We start from the raw sequence: 18666 nt of genomic DNA, 5'->3' as shown, positions 1-18666 counted from the left end.
TTTATGAAATGAGATCAAAACAGTTTTCTTTTACTGAAGTGACAAGTGGGAGCTGTTTCTGCAAAACAGCTCTTATTTGGAATACTTTTCATTCCTATCTAAATAGTCCTAAGGATCACAGCACTACTGCTCAGTGAGGGTAGCTGTTCTCCAATTTCCAGAAAATAACAGAAATCCTCCGTTGTCAATAATTCCACACCTTTACTTAGAAGCCAACACGATACACAGCACTACAAAACAACTGTTGAAATCAAAAAGCTAAAAATCAAAGTAACTGAAATTCCTGGCTCTTGGCACTACTTTAAAAATTCTTGATGAGAATAGGAGGAAATAAGACCAGATCTCCAAGTGAAACTGGAAGACCCTACCTAATTCTTGGTAAAGCATAAATGACTTCTTGAGCATTTGATGTCTGAATTCAGGTGGCAATCTTTCCTTAAAAAGATAGCAAGATGTCCAAAAACATAGAATGAGCATCTTCTGTTCTTCACACATTCCCATTAAAGATTAGGAAGTTCATACTGGTTTTCTTTTAGCACCAACTCCTGACATACCCTGCGCTCACTGGTGTTTTGTAGAGTAAGCAAAGAAAAAACTTTAAATGTGCTTATGAGATTTTACTTTGCATTTACTGCTAAAAACCAAGAGACCAAATTCATACTTACAGGATGGTATACTTACATACTTACAGAAAAGAACAACTTTTTAAAACTCTTGTCAGTTGTCCATGTAAGAAAGCAAATCACTATGCACTTTTAGACCAACAAATGTTTATAATCATCAGGAACAGAACAAAATCAAGGAATATCCAGATTTGGAATATCCTATACAGGTCAAATAGCTGCTTATCAAATAGGCATAATGGCAATGGAAAAAGATTGTAAGGAAGGCCTTAGCTGTCTATGCAGCCTACAGTATGATTCAAAGGTATTTTATCATTTTGTCTCTCAAACCATTACAAAGTGACCACAGTGTAATCATCCTCTTAACAGGGTCTTTCAAAAAGCATAAATTTTCATTTTAAGTCCAGTTATCAATTTTTTAAAAAAACAGATCATGCTTTTGATGTTATATCTAACAATTCTTTACCAAACCCAAGGTTCTGGAAATTTTCTGTTTATTCTAGAAGTGTTATTTTATATTTTACAATTAAATCTATAATCCATTTTGAATTAATTTCTGGTGTGAAATTGAGATCAAAGTTCATTTTATAAGCTATGTCTAAGCGGATGCAAAGATAAGCTACACACTGGGAGAAAATATTTCTGAAGCACCTATCTGACCAAGGACTCATATCTAGAATATACAAAGAACTTTCAAAACTCTACAGTCAAAAACCAAACAGTCCAATTAGAAAGTGGGCAAAAGAACATGAAAAAATACTTCACTACAATATTTTATTCATATTTCAATAAAATATGAATGGCAAGTAATGAAAATATATTTGACATTACAGAAATGTATATTAAAGACCATGATGAGATATCACTATACATCTATTACAACAGCTAAAATAAAAACTAATGATGTGCCAAATGCTAGTGAGCACACAAAGAAACTGGATCTTTCCTATATTACTGGTGGGAATGTAAAATGGTATAGTCACTCTGGAAAAGTTTGTCAGTTTCTTTAAGAACTAAACATACACTGACCACACAACCTAAAATTGCACCACTGGGCATTTATCTCAGAGATACAAAAAGTTATGTCCACAGAAAAGCCTGTACATGTTTGTTCATAGCAGGCTTTAACAACCAAAAACTACAAACAACCGAAATTTCTAATAGAACAGTTAAGCAAACTATCTTTCAGATATCCATATTATAAATCCATATCATGGGATACTACTCAGCAATTAAAAGGAAGGAACTATTGATACATACACAACAGCTTAGATGGATCTTCAGGGCATTACACTCAATGACAACAGACAATCTCAAAAGGTCACACGCCATATGACTCCACTTAAGTAACGTTATAGAAAAATGACAAAATCACAGAGATGGAGAAGAGTTTAATTGTTGCCCAGGGTTAGAGATACTGGGTGTGGGGGAGTAGGAAGGTGTGACTATAAAGAAGTAGCATGAGGGAGATCTTGACTGTGTTGTTACACAAATATACACATGTGATAATATGATACAGAAGTACATACATATTTATACCAACAACAGTTATGTGGTTTTGATATTATACAACACTTAAATAAAATGTGACCAAAGGGGGAGCTGGGCAGAGTATACACAACCATCTCTCTCTACTATCTGTGCAACTTCCTGTGAATCTGTAGCTATCTCAAAATAAAAACTTTAAAAAATGCAATCAGTGTAAAACCACCCAAAAGTTTGGGGAAATGTATAAACGGTGTTGAAAACAGTGATGTCGTAATGCTAAATGCAAACCAAAGAGGGATAGGGTGGTCATGGCCATGACCAAGAAAGACACCTGGAGATTTCATCCAATTCCTCCAAATAAACAGTTCAATCAAATATTTATTGAGAATCTAGCATACAGAAGACACAGTGCTATAGAAAGTGAAAGTGTGTTAGTGGCTCAGTTGTGTGGTGGCTCTTTGCCACCACATTGACTGTAGCCCACCAGGTTCCTCTGTCCATGGGGTTGTCCAGGCAAGAATAGTGGAGTGTGTTGCCATGCCCTCCTCCAGGGGATCTTCCCTACCCAAGGATCGAACTTGGGTGTCCGGCAGTGCCGTCAGATTCTTCACCATCTGAGCCACCAAGGAAGCTCTATAAAGGGTAGCTGGATTAAAAAGAAGGCAAGGTCCAGCATTTACCTCTGAATTACTTTACTCTCTAAGAAGATAAAACAGAATAATTACTAAAAGCCTCAGGACCTCTGAAACACAAGTTTCCTTTGCCTGGAATCAGTTCAGTTCAGTTCACTTAGTCATGTCCGACTATTTACAACCCCGTGGACTGCAGCACACCAGGCTCCCCTGTCCATCACCAACTCCCGGAGTTTACTCAAACTCATGTCCATTGACTCAGCGATGCCATCCAACCATCTCATTCTCTGTCACCCCCTTCTCTTGCTGCCTTCACTCTTTCCCAGCATCAGGGTCTTTTCCAGTGGGTCAGTTCTTTGCATCAGGTGGCCAAAGTATTGGAGTTTCAGCTTCAGCATCAGTCCTTCCAATGAAAATTCAGGACTGATTTCCTTTAGGATTGACTGGTTTGATCTCCTTGCTGTCCAAAGGACTCTCAGGAGTTTCTCCAACACCACAGTTCAAAAGCATCAATTCTTTGGTGCTCAGCTTTCTTTATAGTCCAACTCTCACATCCATACATGACTACTGGAAAAACCATAGCTTTGACTAGACGACCTTTGTTGGCAAAGTAATGTCTCTGCTTTTTAATATGCTGTCTCGGTTGGTCATAGTTTTTCTTCCAAGGAACAAATGTCTATTAATTTCATGGCTGCAGTCACCATCTGCAGTGATTTTGGAGCCCAAGAAAATAAAGTTTGTCACTGTTTCCATTGTTTCCCCATCTATTTGTCATGAAGTGGTGGGACCAGATGCCATGATCTTAAGTTTTTTGAATGTTGAGTTTTAAGCCAACTTTTTCACTCTCCTCTTTCACTTTCATCAAGAAACTCTTCAGTTCTTCTTTGCTTTTTGCCATAAAGTGAAAGTCAGTCACTCAGTCGCGTCTGACACTTTATGACCCTATGGACTATACAGCCCATGGAATTCTCCAGACCAGAATACTGCAGTGGGTATCCTTTCCCTTCTCCAGGGGATCTTTCCAACCCGGGGATCGAACCCAGGTCTCTTGCATTGCAGGCAGATTTTTTACCAGCTGAGCCACAAGGGAAGACCAAGAATACTGGAGAGGGTAGCCTATCCCTTCTCCAGTGGATCTTCCCAACCCAGGAATTGAACCAGGGTCTCCTGCATTGCAGGTGGATTCTTTACCAACTGAGCTATCAGGAAGCTGATGTCATCTGAGTATCTGAGGTTATTGATATTTCTCCTGGCAATCTTGATTCCAGCTTGATTTCAATCTTGATTTCAGCTGGATTCCAGCTTGCCTGGAATGCTCTTCTGTTTTTCGAGTTAGTTCTTACTTGTCCTTGAACTATTAGCTCATTGTCACTTCTTCAGGGAAACCTTTCCTAGCTCACTGACCTCCATATTTGAACACATTCCTCTATTACATGCTGGTACAGCACCGCATATTTTTCATTCGTAACACTAATCATCATTCACAAAGAACTCTGTGACATTTTGATATCTCTTTCCCCCATTAGACTAATCTCCAAGAAGGCAAAGACAGTCTGTGCAGTTCACCACTGTATTCCCAAACCCAATGCCAAGCTCAGCAAATGACAGAAGCTCAAAATGTGTTACATACAAAGCTAGAATTCATGTGTGCAAATGAGCAGGCAGACAAGGGCTACTGGGGTTTGTAAGAATCCAAGACCACTTTAACTTGAGAAAGCCAGTTTATATGGGATAGGAGGTTCATGCAGAGGAGAAAGAATCTTATATCCAAAACTGAATAGGAATAGCATCCTTTCATCAACAGGAATCCACTGAAGAATTGAAACAAGGAAACTGTGTGTCCTGTGTGCTGTATAGGAAAATTAATGTGGAGAACTGGACTACTAGAGGCAATAAAAACTATTAGAGGCAGTAAAATAAACTGCAAGGAACTGTGGTAATGCAGGCATAAAATGATAAGGTCCTGAAAGAGAAGGTGGTCACAGGAACAGACAGATAACACCGAGAATGAAGAGCCAAAAGAACTTAAGGACTGATTAGCTCCAGAGGCATGAAAGAGGGAAGAGTCAAAGATGATTCAAGCAGTTTAATGGTGGGTGATCCATGAAAGACAGTACCATTAACAGAAATGGGAAGTCAGGACTAAGTTCTCTTAGGAGAAGGAATGTGCTTTGTTGGAAGTGATGGCTAACATCCACACAACTGAGGACATGAGACCAGATGGAGAACAGCCAAGGCTGACAATGCAGATGTGTGAGTTGACTACAGTTAACATTTTAGAATGAATAAGATCTCTCAGAGAGGTTGTGGTTAGTTGCTCAGTTATGTCTGACTCTTTGTGACCCCATGGACTGTATCCCACCAGGCTCCTCTGTCTATGGAATTCTCCAGGCAAGAATATTAGAGTGGGTTGCCATTCCTTTCTCCAGGGGATCTTCCCAACCCAGGGATCGAACTCGGGTCTCATGCCTTGCAGGTAGAGTTCTTTACCATCTAAGCCACTAGAGAGAAGAAGATATAAAGGGCCTTGAAGGGAAATTCTCTAAACCATTTGATCTGCCCCTGGTGTGAATTATGTTTTTCAAGTTATGGAGTCATTCAGACCAGTGAGTTCCCTGAGGGTATAGCTGAGCTCAATCAAGCATACCCTAAAGCATACATTAAACAGTGTTGTATGTACACAGCTGGTGCAAAATAAGTAGCCTATTAAAGGGGTCAATTATTTTCAAGATAATTTTTCATTATTAATTCCTGGTCCATCTGCACTTTGTATTTCAAAAAGTGGTGCCCTAGGTAGAACTTTGAAAGATCCAGGCTTCAGTTGAAATTATTATAATCAATAAGTCTGGACAGTTTAAATCATTTATCCAAAGCTCTGCTTTCCCAAGGCACCAGAACTGATGAACTGAAAGACCAGACCCTGAGACTCTGAAAACCTTAAAAAAAAAAAAAAAAAAAGTGGTTAGAGGTGGAAGGGAAGAGAGGCCCAATGAGACTGGGGCTAAAGCAAATCCCCACAAGAAGTAGAGAACACTCTTCAAGAAGTTTTTGCACAAAGTTAAATAGGAAATATTACTAAGGGGGTGAAAACAAAAAACAACAACAAAAAATTCAACTGTACACTATACGAGTTGACAATGTACAAAAATAAAAAAGCTTCAAGTGAAGTTAAGGATAAATGAGAAAAATTAAAGGGAATTGAGAAAAGTGACTTAAAAACAACAGGAGCATAATGACGTTAAAGACATTGGCCTGTTCTCCCATAAAATGTTACTAGGTGTGTTACTAGGTCAGTCAGAGGTGTGGTAACTGAATCTAATTCAATGCTTAGGTGAACAGTATTTCCCCAGTCACAGTTTAAAAATTTAAAAAGGGATTACTAAAATGGATCAGAGAAAATATTTCTGTACAGTTCACCCCCTTCCAAAAAAAAATCAAAGTGGAATATAGCACAGTTCTGTAACTGCAACAATGCTCTAACCACAACAATGCTCTAACCGCGAATTGTTGCAAATGAGCTAAGTGCCTCCAGACAGGTGAGTATGTTTGTGGGAGAAGCCACTGAAGAGAAAAGAAACCAGCTGGAGCCACAGACTCAAGGAATCTGACAAGTCATGTACAATCCAGCCACCGTCTCAACATCAGACTGACTTCCACGAGAAGTTTAAAAGATGGTCAACCAGTCTTTGCCGGCTGGTTTCCAACTACAACAAATGGGCCTCTGGTAAACTGACGATTCTCAGTTGGACAGCTCTCATTTGCTGCAAAACCCTTCTAAGGTACCTTCTAGTAACTTTCACCCCTGGTCCTGGTTCTCTCAAAAGCAACACAGTAAACGGTGAAAGTCGCGATTTGGTTTTATTTTTAAACTTCAACAAGCAAACTAGGTTTGCTTGCTGGCATGTCAATACATTCGTCTTTTTTTTTTTTTAATGTTTGACTCCTCTTGAAGGAAAAAGGAATGCCAGGCACAGGTTCCTGCAGACTCACAGGGCTGAGACCGCCACAGCAGAGCGGAGAAAGGGGGCTTAAATAACTATACAGACTAGGAGACGTTGCAACTGATATGAAATCTCCGTTGCCAAGAAGCAAGCAGCTCCAGCCCGTAACCGGGTGCTGGGAAGCGATAGAAGCCACACAGATCTGGCGTGGTAGCCCCGAGTCTGTGGGGGCCAAGGAGGCTCTATCTTTTTTTGCCACAGCGGTTGGGGGTGGGGAGGATGGGGTGGCTAAGTGGGCACTCATCCCCAGGTCAGCGGTAAGCCCGGCGCCTCACGGAGCAGAGTGTTCGGCCCCGGGGAAGCGGCATCGCTAAGAGGAGGGCTCGGTGAAACAACTGGCAAAGCCCAAGCCGCGCCGCTGGGCCAGCTGCCCGTATGCCCAGCCACCCCGCCCGCCGGACGCCGTCCTGAGAACCAGCACCGGTGAGCGCTCCCGGAGTTGGAGACGTCTCGGGCTCGGCTGGGATCCAGTCTATCCCGCCCGCCCACCCTCTCTCACTCCCCGGCCCAGAGCTGAGCCAGAGGCCACCCCAAGGGGTGGTGCCCAAGAGGCAGACGGCGTTGCTGGTGAATGGCGCGGGCTGGGCCCGAGCTCCCGCGCGGGCAAGCGAGCGGCTGCGGCGGGTCACTCACCGAGAGGACGCTCATGCGGATTGGGGTCTCCAACAGGCACGCCATCTTGAGCCTTCCCACCCGGCTACAGCCGGCGCCGGCGCGGGGGCCGGCACTTTCGACAGCCGACTACTGGGCCAACCACAGGTACCTCTGCAGAAGGTCTGGCAGGTAGACGAGGACAGACCACCCTCTAGACACCGCTGAACTATGGCCAAAGCCAGCAGAGGGACGAGCAATGGGAAACCGCGCCAGGGGTCTCCTTACGAATCGTCCTCTCAGAAACGGCAGCTACTCTCAGCCTGGGATAGAGGTGGGAGCGGGCAGCAGTTTCCGCATGCGCAAAGAAGATCGGCCGGCCCCACCTGCGGCTCGCGGAGGGAGGAGCGTCAGGGGCGGAGTCTCGCTACAAGATTCGTAGATTGATTCGTTACAATTTCTTGAGTTCCCGTTCTCATTATTCCAAAAGACGGGTGTGTGGAGCCACCTACGTAATTTGAAGTTCACTTTCGCATTCATTATCTCATTCCTTCTTTGCACCAAACTCCTAGCGTCGTTATTATCTTCATCTTACAGAAGGAGAAACTGTGATCCCAGGGTACCACCAGTAAGAGTGTTTCACGATCCGATGCTGAAGGGTGAGCTGTTTCAGCATTATCCGACTCTTTCATTCTAGTGTAAAGAATAGATACTCTAGACCCAGAATGCCTGAGTTTAATCCTTGCTGTTTCACAGAGATGCATTACTTGGGCACCTCCTATGCTTCAGTTTCCTCTTGCGTCAAATAAAGGGTTAGAAAAATGGAAAATGTAAAGCTTTTAGAACATGCCTGAGACATAGAAAGCTCTGTAAATGTGTTAGCGTTTCTCGAGCCTCTGAGTCAAGTCCATACACACACACACACACACACAAAGAAGAATGGGGGCAACAATCTGACTAATTCACACTACCGCTCTGATCGTTGAAGCCAAATAAAAATGTGCTTCTAATTCTATTTTCTGAGTGACGAATTCAGCTCTCTCATTCCATTTGTGTGGTAGTGTGTATATGTGGACAAAGCTGCTCTGGATTTGGCTGAACAGGTTTCAACTTCATGCTGTTCGCAACCAGCGAGGTTTTCACAGGATGATTGCAATGAACCTATTATATTACTCGTCTTTATGCCATTGTTGAAGACACTCCCTAATGCAAGTTGGTATTACCTCTCCCCTGGACTAGCCTTCCGATGGAGGTTGTAGCTCTAGTATAGCCTTCACTTTGCTCCTCACTGTTTTCCTATCTTCTCCCTGTATTTGGTTTCCAAATTTATTGTGGTACTAATCATTCTTGCTTGTGGCCCAGTGTTCCCTCACTGTTGACCTTCTAGAAAGCAGGGATTTCGTTTCGGGTTTCCTTCCTGCAGGAAGAAATTTCCCAAATTTCATTACCCTGCATACCACCCACACAGTGTTTGCCAGTCTGCACCCAGGTATTATTCCCTCAGTGTTTTTCTTTAAAACCAATTTCAACTCATTAATTTTAGCCTCATCCTAAACCATAAGGCTCTGAAAAGTCAAGTGTATTTTTAGTCTAGTACACATTAACATAATAACTACAAAAATGTCTAAATGTCCATCCATGTATCACCTAGGTTCATATCATGTACCACCACAAACCACAAAAGAGCAGAGCATAACCCTTGTACAGAGCGCGCTTGCTAAGCTACTTCAGTCGTGTCCAACTGTTTGCAACCCTACGGACTGCAGACCGCCAGGCTCCTCTGTCCACAGGATTCTCCAGGCAAGAATACTGGAATGGGTTGCCATGCCCTCCTCCAGGAGATCTTCCCGACCCAGGGATTCAACCAGCATCTCCTGCACCTCCTGCACTGGCAGGCAGGTTCTTTACCACTAGCAACACCTGGGAAGCCCTATACAGAGCATACAAAGGTATCAACTCAATAGTTGTCATTTGCATGGTGTACAGTTGTTGATGTATATTTGATTCACATTTCATTAATTAGCTCATTCGTTAATTCATTAATTATACTGACTCTTTCTTCTTTCTTGTCTCACTCTTGCTGATCCATCAATCCTGTTCTGCGGAAACACTTTCCAAATAAACTACCCTATGTCTTGATGCATAATTCTGTTCTTGCCTCTAACATAGCATCTCCAACAACAGACTGTAACTTTGAGGTAATGTTCTACTTTTCTGTCTCCCTGTTATACACTTCAGAGCAGGCACTAGTTTATCATAGACTAGTCATTTAGTGGCTTCCCTTGTGGCTCAATGGTAAATAATCTGCCTGTAATGCAAGAGACATGGGTTGGATTCCTGGGTTGGGAAGATATCCTGGGGAAGAGAATGGCAACCCACTCCAGTATTCTATACTGGGAAATCTTGTGGACAGAGGAGCCTGGTGGGCTACAGCCCATGGTGGCAAGAGTCAGACACGACTGGGTGATTAAACAACAACAAAGTCATTTAGTAAATGTTTGGTGAATGAATTGTTGGCTTAGTTTGCATTCATATTATATCCGACTCTTTGTGACCCCATGGACTGTAGCCACCAGGCCCCTCTGTCCACAGGATTTCCCAGTATAGAATACTGGAGTGGGTTGCCTTGCCCTCCTCCTGGTGGCTTAGTTTGGGCACTCCCAAAGGTAGATCTTGGGGACAATGATTTGGGTGCACCTAGTTTATTTGGAAAGTGTTTCCGTGGAACAGAATTGATGGATCAGCAAGAGTGAGATGAGAAAGAAGAAAAAGTCGGTATAAGGGTCCATTGTTGAAGTCACCGCTTATTCCTTAAGGACCCCTGAGAAACATACAGCATGCCCCCAATCCTGGATAGCCATCGTGAGGTTGGAGCATTAATCCACCACTCCCATCCTGTATTGGTTGAGGGTTTCCCACAGCTTTTAATTCTCTACCCTCCTGGATTGTACTTCTGCACAGAACAGAGAGGAATTCCCTAACCTGATGTAGAAAAGCAGAATGTACAGGCTCACATTTGGGGTAGAATGTGGAGAACATCTCCCTGGTGGGTCAGCCGTAAAGAATCCACCTGCAGTGCAGGAGATGAGGTGTCATAGGTTTGATCCCTTGGTTGGGACGTTCCTCTGGAGGAGGGTCTGACAACCCACTCCAGTATTCTTGCCATGGACAGAGGAGGCTGGTGGGCTATAGTCCATGGGGTCACAAAGAGTTGGACATGACTGAAGCGACTGAGCATGCACGCATTTAGATAGCATGCATCTAAACTTGCAACAGAACCCTCATTACAGCCGCAGCTAAAATCAAAGCATCCAGGCTTTTCTGTTTTATTTCTAGAATATGACATGGCTGTTTTACAGGAAGGAAGTATTGATTAGCAAAGCCCTAAGCTTGGGGATCAGGCATCCCATTTCTAGTCCAAACTTTGCTAATAAATAATCTTAAGCGAGGGGATAAAGGGATGACAGAGGATGAGATAGTTGGATGGCATCACCGACTTAATGGACATGAGTTTGAGTAAGCTCTGGGAGTTGGTGATGGACAGGAAAGCCTGGCATGCTGCAGTCCACAGGGTCATAGTCACACACGAGTAAGCAACTGAACTGAGCTGAACTGAATCTTAAGTACATCTTTCAAACCTAAATAATGAGTAGAAATTTAGGGGTAATTTAAAAAATTTTTTTCAGCCTCCATGGAGCAGCAACAACAAAACAGTTAAGTTTGGGAAGAGCCACACAGACTCCTCAACAAACAGGAATGAAATTTCACCCCTTCCTTCCCTTTCTCAGAGCAGTATTAATTTATGAAAAAAAATCGCAACAATGTGTGAGTTTAATCAAGAAAAAGTAGGAATACACAACCGAAAATAAGGGTGGCTTAGCTGGTAAAGCATCCTCCTGCAATGCAGGAGACCCTGGTTTAATTCTTGGGTCAGGAAGTTCCCCTGGAGAAGGGATAGGCTCCAGTATTCTTGGGTTTCCCGGGTGATGGTAAAGAATCTGCTTGCAATGCTGTTTGATCTCTGGGTTGGGAAGATACCCTGGAGGAGGCATGGCAACCCACTCCAGTATTCTTGCCTGGGGAATCCCCAGGGACAGAGAAACTTGGGCTACAGTCCATGGAGTCAGAAAGAGTCGGACATGACTGAGTAACTAAGCGCAGCACAGCAGGAATGAAATCTGAAAAGTATTTATAAACGTCTAAAGTGAATTCCCAGGGTAGAAAAATTAAGCCATATTTTTGAAAGTAGAATCATACCTATGCGAAAGAAAAGAAAATTAATAAGGAAAGCTTATGGTGTAGAAAGATCTTCCCTCATAGCTCAGCTGGTAAATAATCTGCCTGCAATCCAGGAGACCTGGGTTTAATTCCTGGGTCGGGAAGATCCCCTGGAGAAGGAAATGGCAACCCACTCCAGTATTCTTGCCTGGAGAATCCCATGGACAGAGGAGCCTGGCAGGCTACAGTCCATGGGGCTGCAAGAATCGGACACGACTTAGCGACTAAACAAAAAAGGAATGATCCCAAAAGGAATTTAGAAGACCCTTTAAAAGATTTGAAAACAGAAGAGATTTCTTAAATCAATTAAAAAGAAAAAAATGGACTAACAGTGGTACAGAGGAGATATAGTTCAGTTCCACAGACACTAACTGTGGGTTTACTGGTGCACACATTGTCCTAGGGATTCAAAGTGGAATAAAGATGTGGCTCCTGCCTTCACACAGACAGCAAAAAGAGTGAGTCTCTGAAAGGCTCAGTACTTTGCTCTGTAATACATAAGTCTTCTGGGACCCAATAGGACTCTCCCACATGGGATTACAGAGCACTTAAGCAAGCAACCAATTAAAGAAAATCTACAAGAGCTTTGCAATGAGAAATAATACATCCATAATTCAGGTGCTTGGAGGATGTAAAACATGTATACACATAAAGCAGAATTAGTAAGACATTTAAAAAGTCTTAGAAACAACAGTAAAAAAGAAAATGCACTTTTTGTTTTTTTTTCTGTATTTATTTGGTTGTGCTGGATCTTAGTTGTGGCATGTGGAATCTTTTAGGTGTGGCCTGTGGGATCTTGTTCCCTAGCCACAGGTTGAACCCAGGCCCCCTGCACTGGGAGCACAGTCTTAGCCACTGGACAATCAGGGAAGTCCACAAAATGCACTTTTTATAACTAGGTAACTGCTATGGCTAAATTTCAACTTACAAATAGAGAAGAAATGATGAATTTGAAAACCACTCTTTTGACAACCATAGGAGTTATAATTGAGGCAAGAGTCAACAATGAATGCTCAAACTAACAGGGAGAAATACGATGAGAAACAGAACCTCCCCACAAGTTACTAATGATAGTAGAGAAGCTTGGTAGATACCACTTTATTATAGTGATTATAATTAATAATACCACTAGTGGGATAAATGGACATCCCATGGTATTATTCACTGAAAGGGATATAACATCAGTTCTGTGGTATTCCTGCCAACATCAGACAAACCTTGAGGGATATACAATAAAACAACACATCTACATCCTTCAAAACTGGCATGAAAGACAAGAAAAGCTGAAAAACTGTTATAGATTAAAGGAAACTAAAGTGACATGGCATTTACTAAATGCAATTTGTGTTCTAGGATTGAATCCTGAAAAAATAAAATTTCCCTCTTGCAAAAAAAACAAATTCCTTCTTGCTACATAGCACATAAATGGGAACACTGGCTAAGTGGGAACAAATTCTGTTGATGAGGTATCATTGTTAATGTACTGATTTTGATAACTGTACTGTTATGAAGAAAATATCTTTGTTCTTAGGGAACACAGAATGAAGAATTTAACTGTAAAAATGGAGTCACTGTGGGTTAAGCAACTGTTTTTTCTTTAATAATGAGAAAGGATCTCATTTAGAGAATAATAATCAGAAGACCAAGGATCCTGGAAATTAATTCACTCAACAAAATGTACTTACTAGGTACCTACTATGTGCCAGGAACTGTGGTCAGGGGTGGTAATACAATGAACAAGAGAGACACATTCCCTGTTATCACAGAGCTTTCAAAAAAGGAAAAGAGAGGAACGTCCCTGGCGGTCCAGTGGTTAGGACTCTGCTTCCACTTTCCACTGCAGGGGGCATGGGTTCAATCCTTGGTCAGGGAACTAAGATCACACTTGTGGCACTGTCTGGGGGAGGGTGGAGAAGAAGAGAGACAAGTTATTAGAAAGTAGGATGACTAGTGAAAGGGTGTGGGGCTAAGAGAGGGTCTACGAGGAAACCTCATCAGGACTAAAGTCATAAGACGTCCTTCTGGTAGAGGTGGCTCCCGAGCTCTGCCTAAAGGGTCAACAGAAACAGACCAGGCAAAGCTCTATGTGCTGCTCCACACAGAGCGTGGCTTTTCCATAGATATTAGTCTAATGAAACAATTAAGACACCATTTCTCTGCATTTAGCTGTGGAAACACTGACAGATCTTCCAAGATCGATGCTAGGACAAGAACCTCAATTATTTATAGAAAAGAGACACTATAAAACCAGCAGGGCTTCAGATGGCTTACCATCTTCTGGATTACTGGGGACTAAAGGACACCCACACCCCCACCCCAAGCGATAATGACCATAGTAGGCAAATGAGTTTGAAAATGGAGATGTAAAGGTGACAAGTTAGGCAAAGTCAATCCAATCTTCACCATTTACAAGACAGGAATGGAATCTGGAAGTCATCAAATCTATAAACAAGAGATATTGCTAGCTTTATATAAAGAAGTCTGATGAAATCAGGAAGTTGGATGGAATGTCTGACAAGTTAAAAATGCAGAGCCTAGAGTCGCCACAGAGCTCTTTTTATTAATATATCTCTGTGATGTTTGCCTTTCTAGTTTTCCCACTGCAGACTTGCTCACTTGTTTCTTGCAAGTAGTGTATTGCCATCAGGTCTGGTATGTGCCACAATCACCTAGTTCAATTACAAGATGCAGATAGCAGGGATGGATGTTTTATCTCCATGTCTATAACATTTTATTTATAAACTGACTAGAAAACTCATTGCCCAGATAGCTCCATAGCTCATTCCCTCATTTCATGAAGCTCAATGTCACCCTATCAACATAGTCTTGCAGAACCACCCTATATTCATTAAGTGCCCTACCCCTACCACAGCATTTCTGATTCCCTCACTCTGTTCTAAATCATCCATCTTTTAAATGCAGTTCTTCCTTCCTGTGTCATTTATTTTTATTCAGTTCTTATCTGGCTGGATTTCATTGTCAAGTCATTTTTTTTTTTCAAGAGGGGCTCATGGGTATTGTCTCCTTGGAGGCCTTTCATGGCTGAAAATATCTTGCTTGTTGCCTTTAACTTGAATGATATCTAGGCTGGTATAACATACAAGAATACAGAACCCATTTTAGGTATTTTAAGCAAAAAGATTACAAAATTATTGGGTAAACAGGGAGGGAATGGTTTACTCAAGATCAGGAACAGCGAGTTTACCATCACTAAATGAGCTTGGGGTGCTGAGCTGCCACAACTGTTGCCAGAGCCAGGAGAGAAAAGAAATAGTTTTTACTTTTCTTCTACCTTCTAACTTTACACAAATGTTTCTCATTTGCAAAACCTAATCCAGACTTCAGCTGGCAAGGGACTCTAAGAAATGTAGTTTCTTAGCTTCTAGCCCCTGCAACACAGGAATGGGCAGATACATATGTTTCTAAATATTTCAGTGTGTGCTTTCTAAAAACAAGGGAATCCTTTATGTAGCCATAGTAAAATGATCAAGATCAGGAAATTTACACTGATACAGTGCTATCTAATTTATCAATTTTATTCAGATTTTGCAATTATCCTAATAATGTATTTTTATAGCAGCACATAGCATTCAGTTCTCACAAACCTTCAGTATCCTTTAGTTTTTAATCTTTCTCAGTCTGTCCTTGTATTTCACAACAATCATATTAGAAATAAAAGACGGGCCAGGTAGTTTACTATTTTTTGTCAATTTCAATTTATCTCCTATTTTTCAAGATTAGATTATGGTTATGTATTTTTTGTAGGAATACCACAGAAATAATGTAAGTCATCTCAGGAGGCACATGATATGGATTTGTCCAAAGGCTATGGTTTTTCCAGTAGTCATGTATGGATGTGAGAGTTGGACTGTGAAGAAAGCTGAGCACTGAAGAATTGACGCTTTTGAACTGTGGTGTTGAAGAAGACTCTTGAGAGTCCCTTGGACTGCAAGGAGATCCAACCAGTCCATCCTAAAGGAGATCAGTCCTGGGTGTTCATTGGAGGGACTGATGCTGAAGCTGAAACTCCAATACTTTGGCCACCTCATGCGAAGAGTTGACTCATTGAAAAGACCCTGATGCTGGGAGGGATTGGGGGCAGGAGGAGAAGGGGACAACAGAGGATGAGATGGCTGGATGGCATTGCCAACTCGATGGGCATGAGTTTGGGTAAACTCCAGGAGTTTATTATAGACAGGGAGGCCTGGCGTGCTGCCATTCATGGGGTCGCAAAGAGTCGGACATAACTGAGCGACTGAACTGAACTGAACTGAGATTAACTTTGATCACTGTATTAAGTGGTGTCTGTCAGGTTCCTCTCCCGTAAAACCCCTGTTTGTCTCTTTGTTAAAAAAAAGTATCTTTTGGAAAGATACTTTGAGATCATATAAGTCGCTCAGTCCTGTCAGACTCTGTGACCCCATGGATTGCAGCCTGTTAGGCTCCTCTGTTCATGGAATTCTCCAGGCAAGAATAAATGAGTGGGTTGCCGTTTCCTTCTCCAATAATTGAGATCATATAAATAGCTTCAAATAATAGATATGTTGAGACTATATAAGTATTCTGTGTGTGTGTATGTGCGTGTGTGCTCAGTCACTTCAGTTGTGTCTGACTCTTCTCGACCTCATGGACGGTAGCTCCCCAGGCTCCTCTGTCCATGGCATCCTCCAGGCAAGAATACTGGAGTAGGTTGCCATGCCCTCCTCCAGGGGATCTTCCCAACCTAGGGATTGAACCTGGGTCTCCTGTGTCTCCTGTATTGTAGGTGGATTCTTTACTGCCGAGTTACCAGGGAAGCCCTATAAGTATCCTATTACTCTTCAGTTTTTCCCAGGTGTTTTAACATTCATTGAAAATTCTTGCTTGAAACAGTGATGATGATGATGATGATGGTAAATGGTAATTTTTAACTCCAACTTTCCTTCTACATTTATCAATCAGCATTCTTATGTAAATAAGCGTTCTCTTTTCCTACACATTTGTTTATTTACTTCTGCCAGGATGAAATAGTGTATTCTTATTTTATTCAATAGGCTAATGTCTGCTACTATAATTTCATTTTGATGCTGAAATTGTTTCAGATTTGGCCTGTAAGAAAGCCTTCAGTCAATGTCATTTTGCTGTTCCAGATTCTTTGAGAACTCCCTGTTTTCATTTTCTTTTTGTTTCTTTCTTTTTTATTTTTTAAATTATGAAAGTATGATAACACATTTATAGGAGACTTGGAAAATACAGAACAGAGTTACATACAGTTCCACTATATATTACAATTATTTTTTAAGTAGATAAATTAAGACTTTTAGTTGGAATTTCACTATCAAACTCTTAAAAACTATTAGAGTGAATATACAGAAACATAGAAGGATACAGTAGGCCTAAAAAGCACAATTAGGTGAAAATACAATTTTCATACAACAGTAGGATACAAATTCTATTCAAGTTCCCATAGACTGAAAAATAGGGGACATATCCAGGGACATAAAACAAGGTGCAAAAATTTCATGGTCTAAAGTTATTGAAATCCTACAGAGTATGTTCTCTTATCACTGTGGAATTATGTTAGAAATTAATATCAAAAGATATTTGAAAATAACTCACATATTTTCAAGGAGCACACCTTTGTTTTGTGGCACAAGATGATCCAGACTCATGTACTTTCTCTGCCTTGGAATCAACCGCTTCAACAAGCAGACTTGATTTAGAGGAGAAAGGTCTGGTTGTATCTACAAAGTTTTAATTAATATCTGCTCAGATTTACCCTAGATTAGGTTCTTTTTAGCATGTTTCCATAGTTCACATGTGGTTTCTTTTTTCATTTTGCTCATCATTGAGTATTGGCTTCCCTGGTGGCTCAGAGGCAAAGTATCTGCCTGCCAAGCAGGAGACACAGTTTCGATCCTTGGGTCAGGAAGATCCTCTGGAGAAGGAAATGGCAACCCACTCCAGTATTCTTGCCTGGGAAATTCCATGAACAGAGGAGCCTGGTGGGCTACGGTCCATTGAGTCAAAAAAGAGTGGACATGACTTAGTGACTAAACAAAATGAGTGCCTCTATCTAGATATTGTCTTTGCTCTGACAGAATCAGTATTATTGACTGGAGAACTCCCCTGGTAGTCTACAGTCCACGGGGTCGCCAAGAGTCAGACACAACTGAGGGACTAATATATACCTATCACATTACTCAGAGCTTCCATTCCTGGCCATAATCCAAGGAGAAAAAGTGCTATGTCCACCAAAAGATTTACAAAAATATGAATGGTGGCTTTATTCATAACAGCCCCAAGTTAGAAACAATCCAAATGTCCTTCAACAGAAAAATAGATCCATGAACTGTGGTATGTTCACACAATGGAATGCTACACAGTAATATAAAACAGCATACTACGGCTGTATCTATCCATAGTAAAGATGATACCAAACCAAACTTGGGTCTGCTTGCCTGTTTCTAGTAAAGCCAAATCTATTGGTTGTGAGGAAGGAAAGAACAGCAATTATTGCAGAGTGCCAAGCCGGGAGTCCAGATAGCTAGTGCTCAAAAGATCCGAACTCCCTGATGGCTAAGGGAAAGGTTTTTAAAGACAGGGTGAGGGAGAGGGTTGTGGGGTGCATGATTAGCTCATGGACATTCTGACTGGTTGGTGGTGAAGCAATCAGGAGACATATCATCAACCTTCTGGTTCCAACCAGCCTGAGGTCTCTGTGCTTGTGGGCAGCATACAGTTAACCTCTTCCACCTGGGGTTTCAGTAGCTGCAAAACAGTTCAAAGGGTATGGCTCAAGATATTATCTCTAATAGTCCTTGAGGAACTAAAGGTCCCTCACTTTGTTTAACAGCTAACCAATTATTATTTTGTCTTGTTTGATCGCTTCCCTTTGCTTCCACATTTTCTCACTTTAATTAAATGTATTATTTGGAATTTGGGGTAGACCTAGGAGGCTAGCGTCTCTACAAGCAAGGTGCAGGCGGAGGACATTGTGGGTTGGGGGTGGGGCAGGGTGTGGTCCTCTGCCCTAGGAAGACCCCATAGTCTTGCTTGGTTACATAAGAGTCA

At 41.7% G+C, this 18666-nt stretch overlaps 1 protein-coding gene across 10 annotated transcripts in view; it reads right to left on the bottom strand.

The window, feature by feature from the left end:
- Positions 1–7667, bottom strand: part of ARMC8 (armadillo repeat containing 8) — a 103529-nt gene extending 95862 nt beyond the window's left edge. For 3 of the 10 annotated variants that reach the window (XR_009697041.1, XM_061167668.1, XM_061167672.1), the window contains exon 1: positions 7378–7663. Coding sequence is in view for 7 of the 10 variants with exons in the window: in XM_061167668.1 (XP_061023651.1) it covers positions 7378–7422 (45 nt within the window). In the remaining 3 variants the exon portion in view is untranslated. Of the gene's footprint in view, positions 1–7377 lie in introns of all 10 variants that reach the window. The other 7 variants (XM_061167667.1, XM_061167674.1, XM_061167669.1 and 4 more) reach the window with 5 other exon arrangements.
- Between the last annotated feature and the right edge of the window lie 10999 nt (positions 7668–18666).

Source organism: Dama dama, chromosome 19 (assembly GCF_033118175.1).
Source record: "Dama dama isolate Ldn47 chromosome 19, ASM3311817v1, whole genome shotgun sequence".
Lineage (NCBI taxonomy): Eukaryota > Metazoa > Chordata > Mammalia > Artiodactyla > Cervidae > Dama > Dama dama.
The sequence above is the reverse complement of the archived record's forward strand: the minus strand, read 5'-3'. Positions and strand labels throughout refer to the sequence as shown.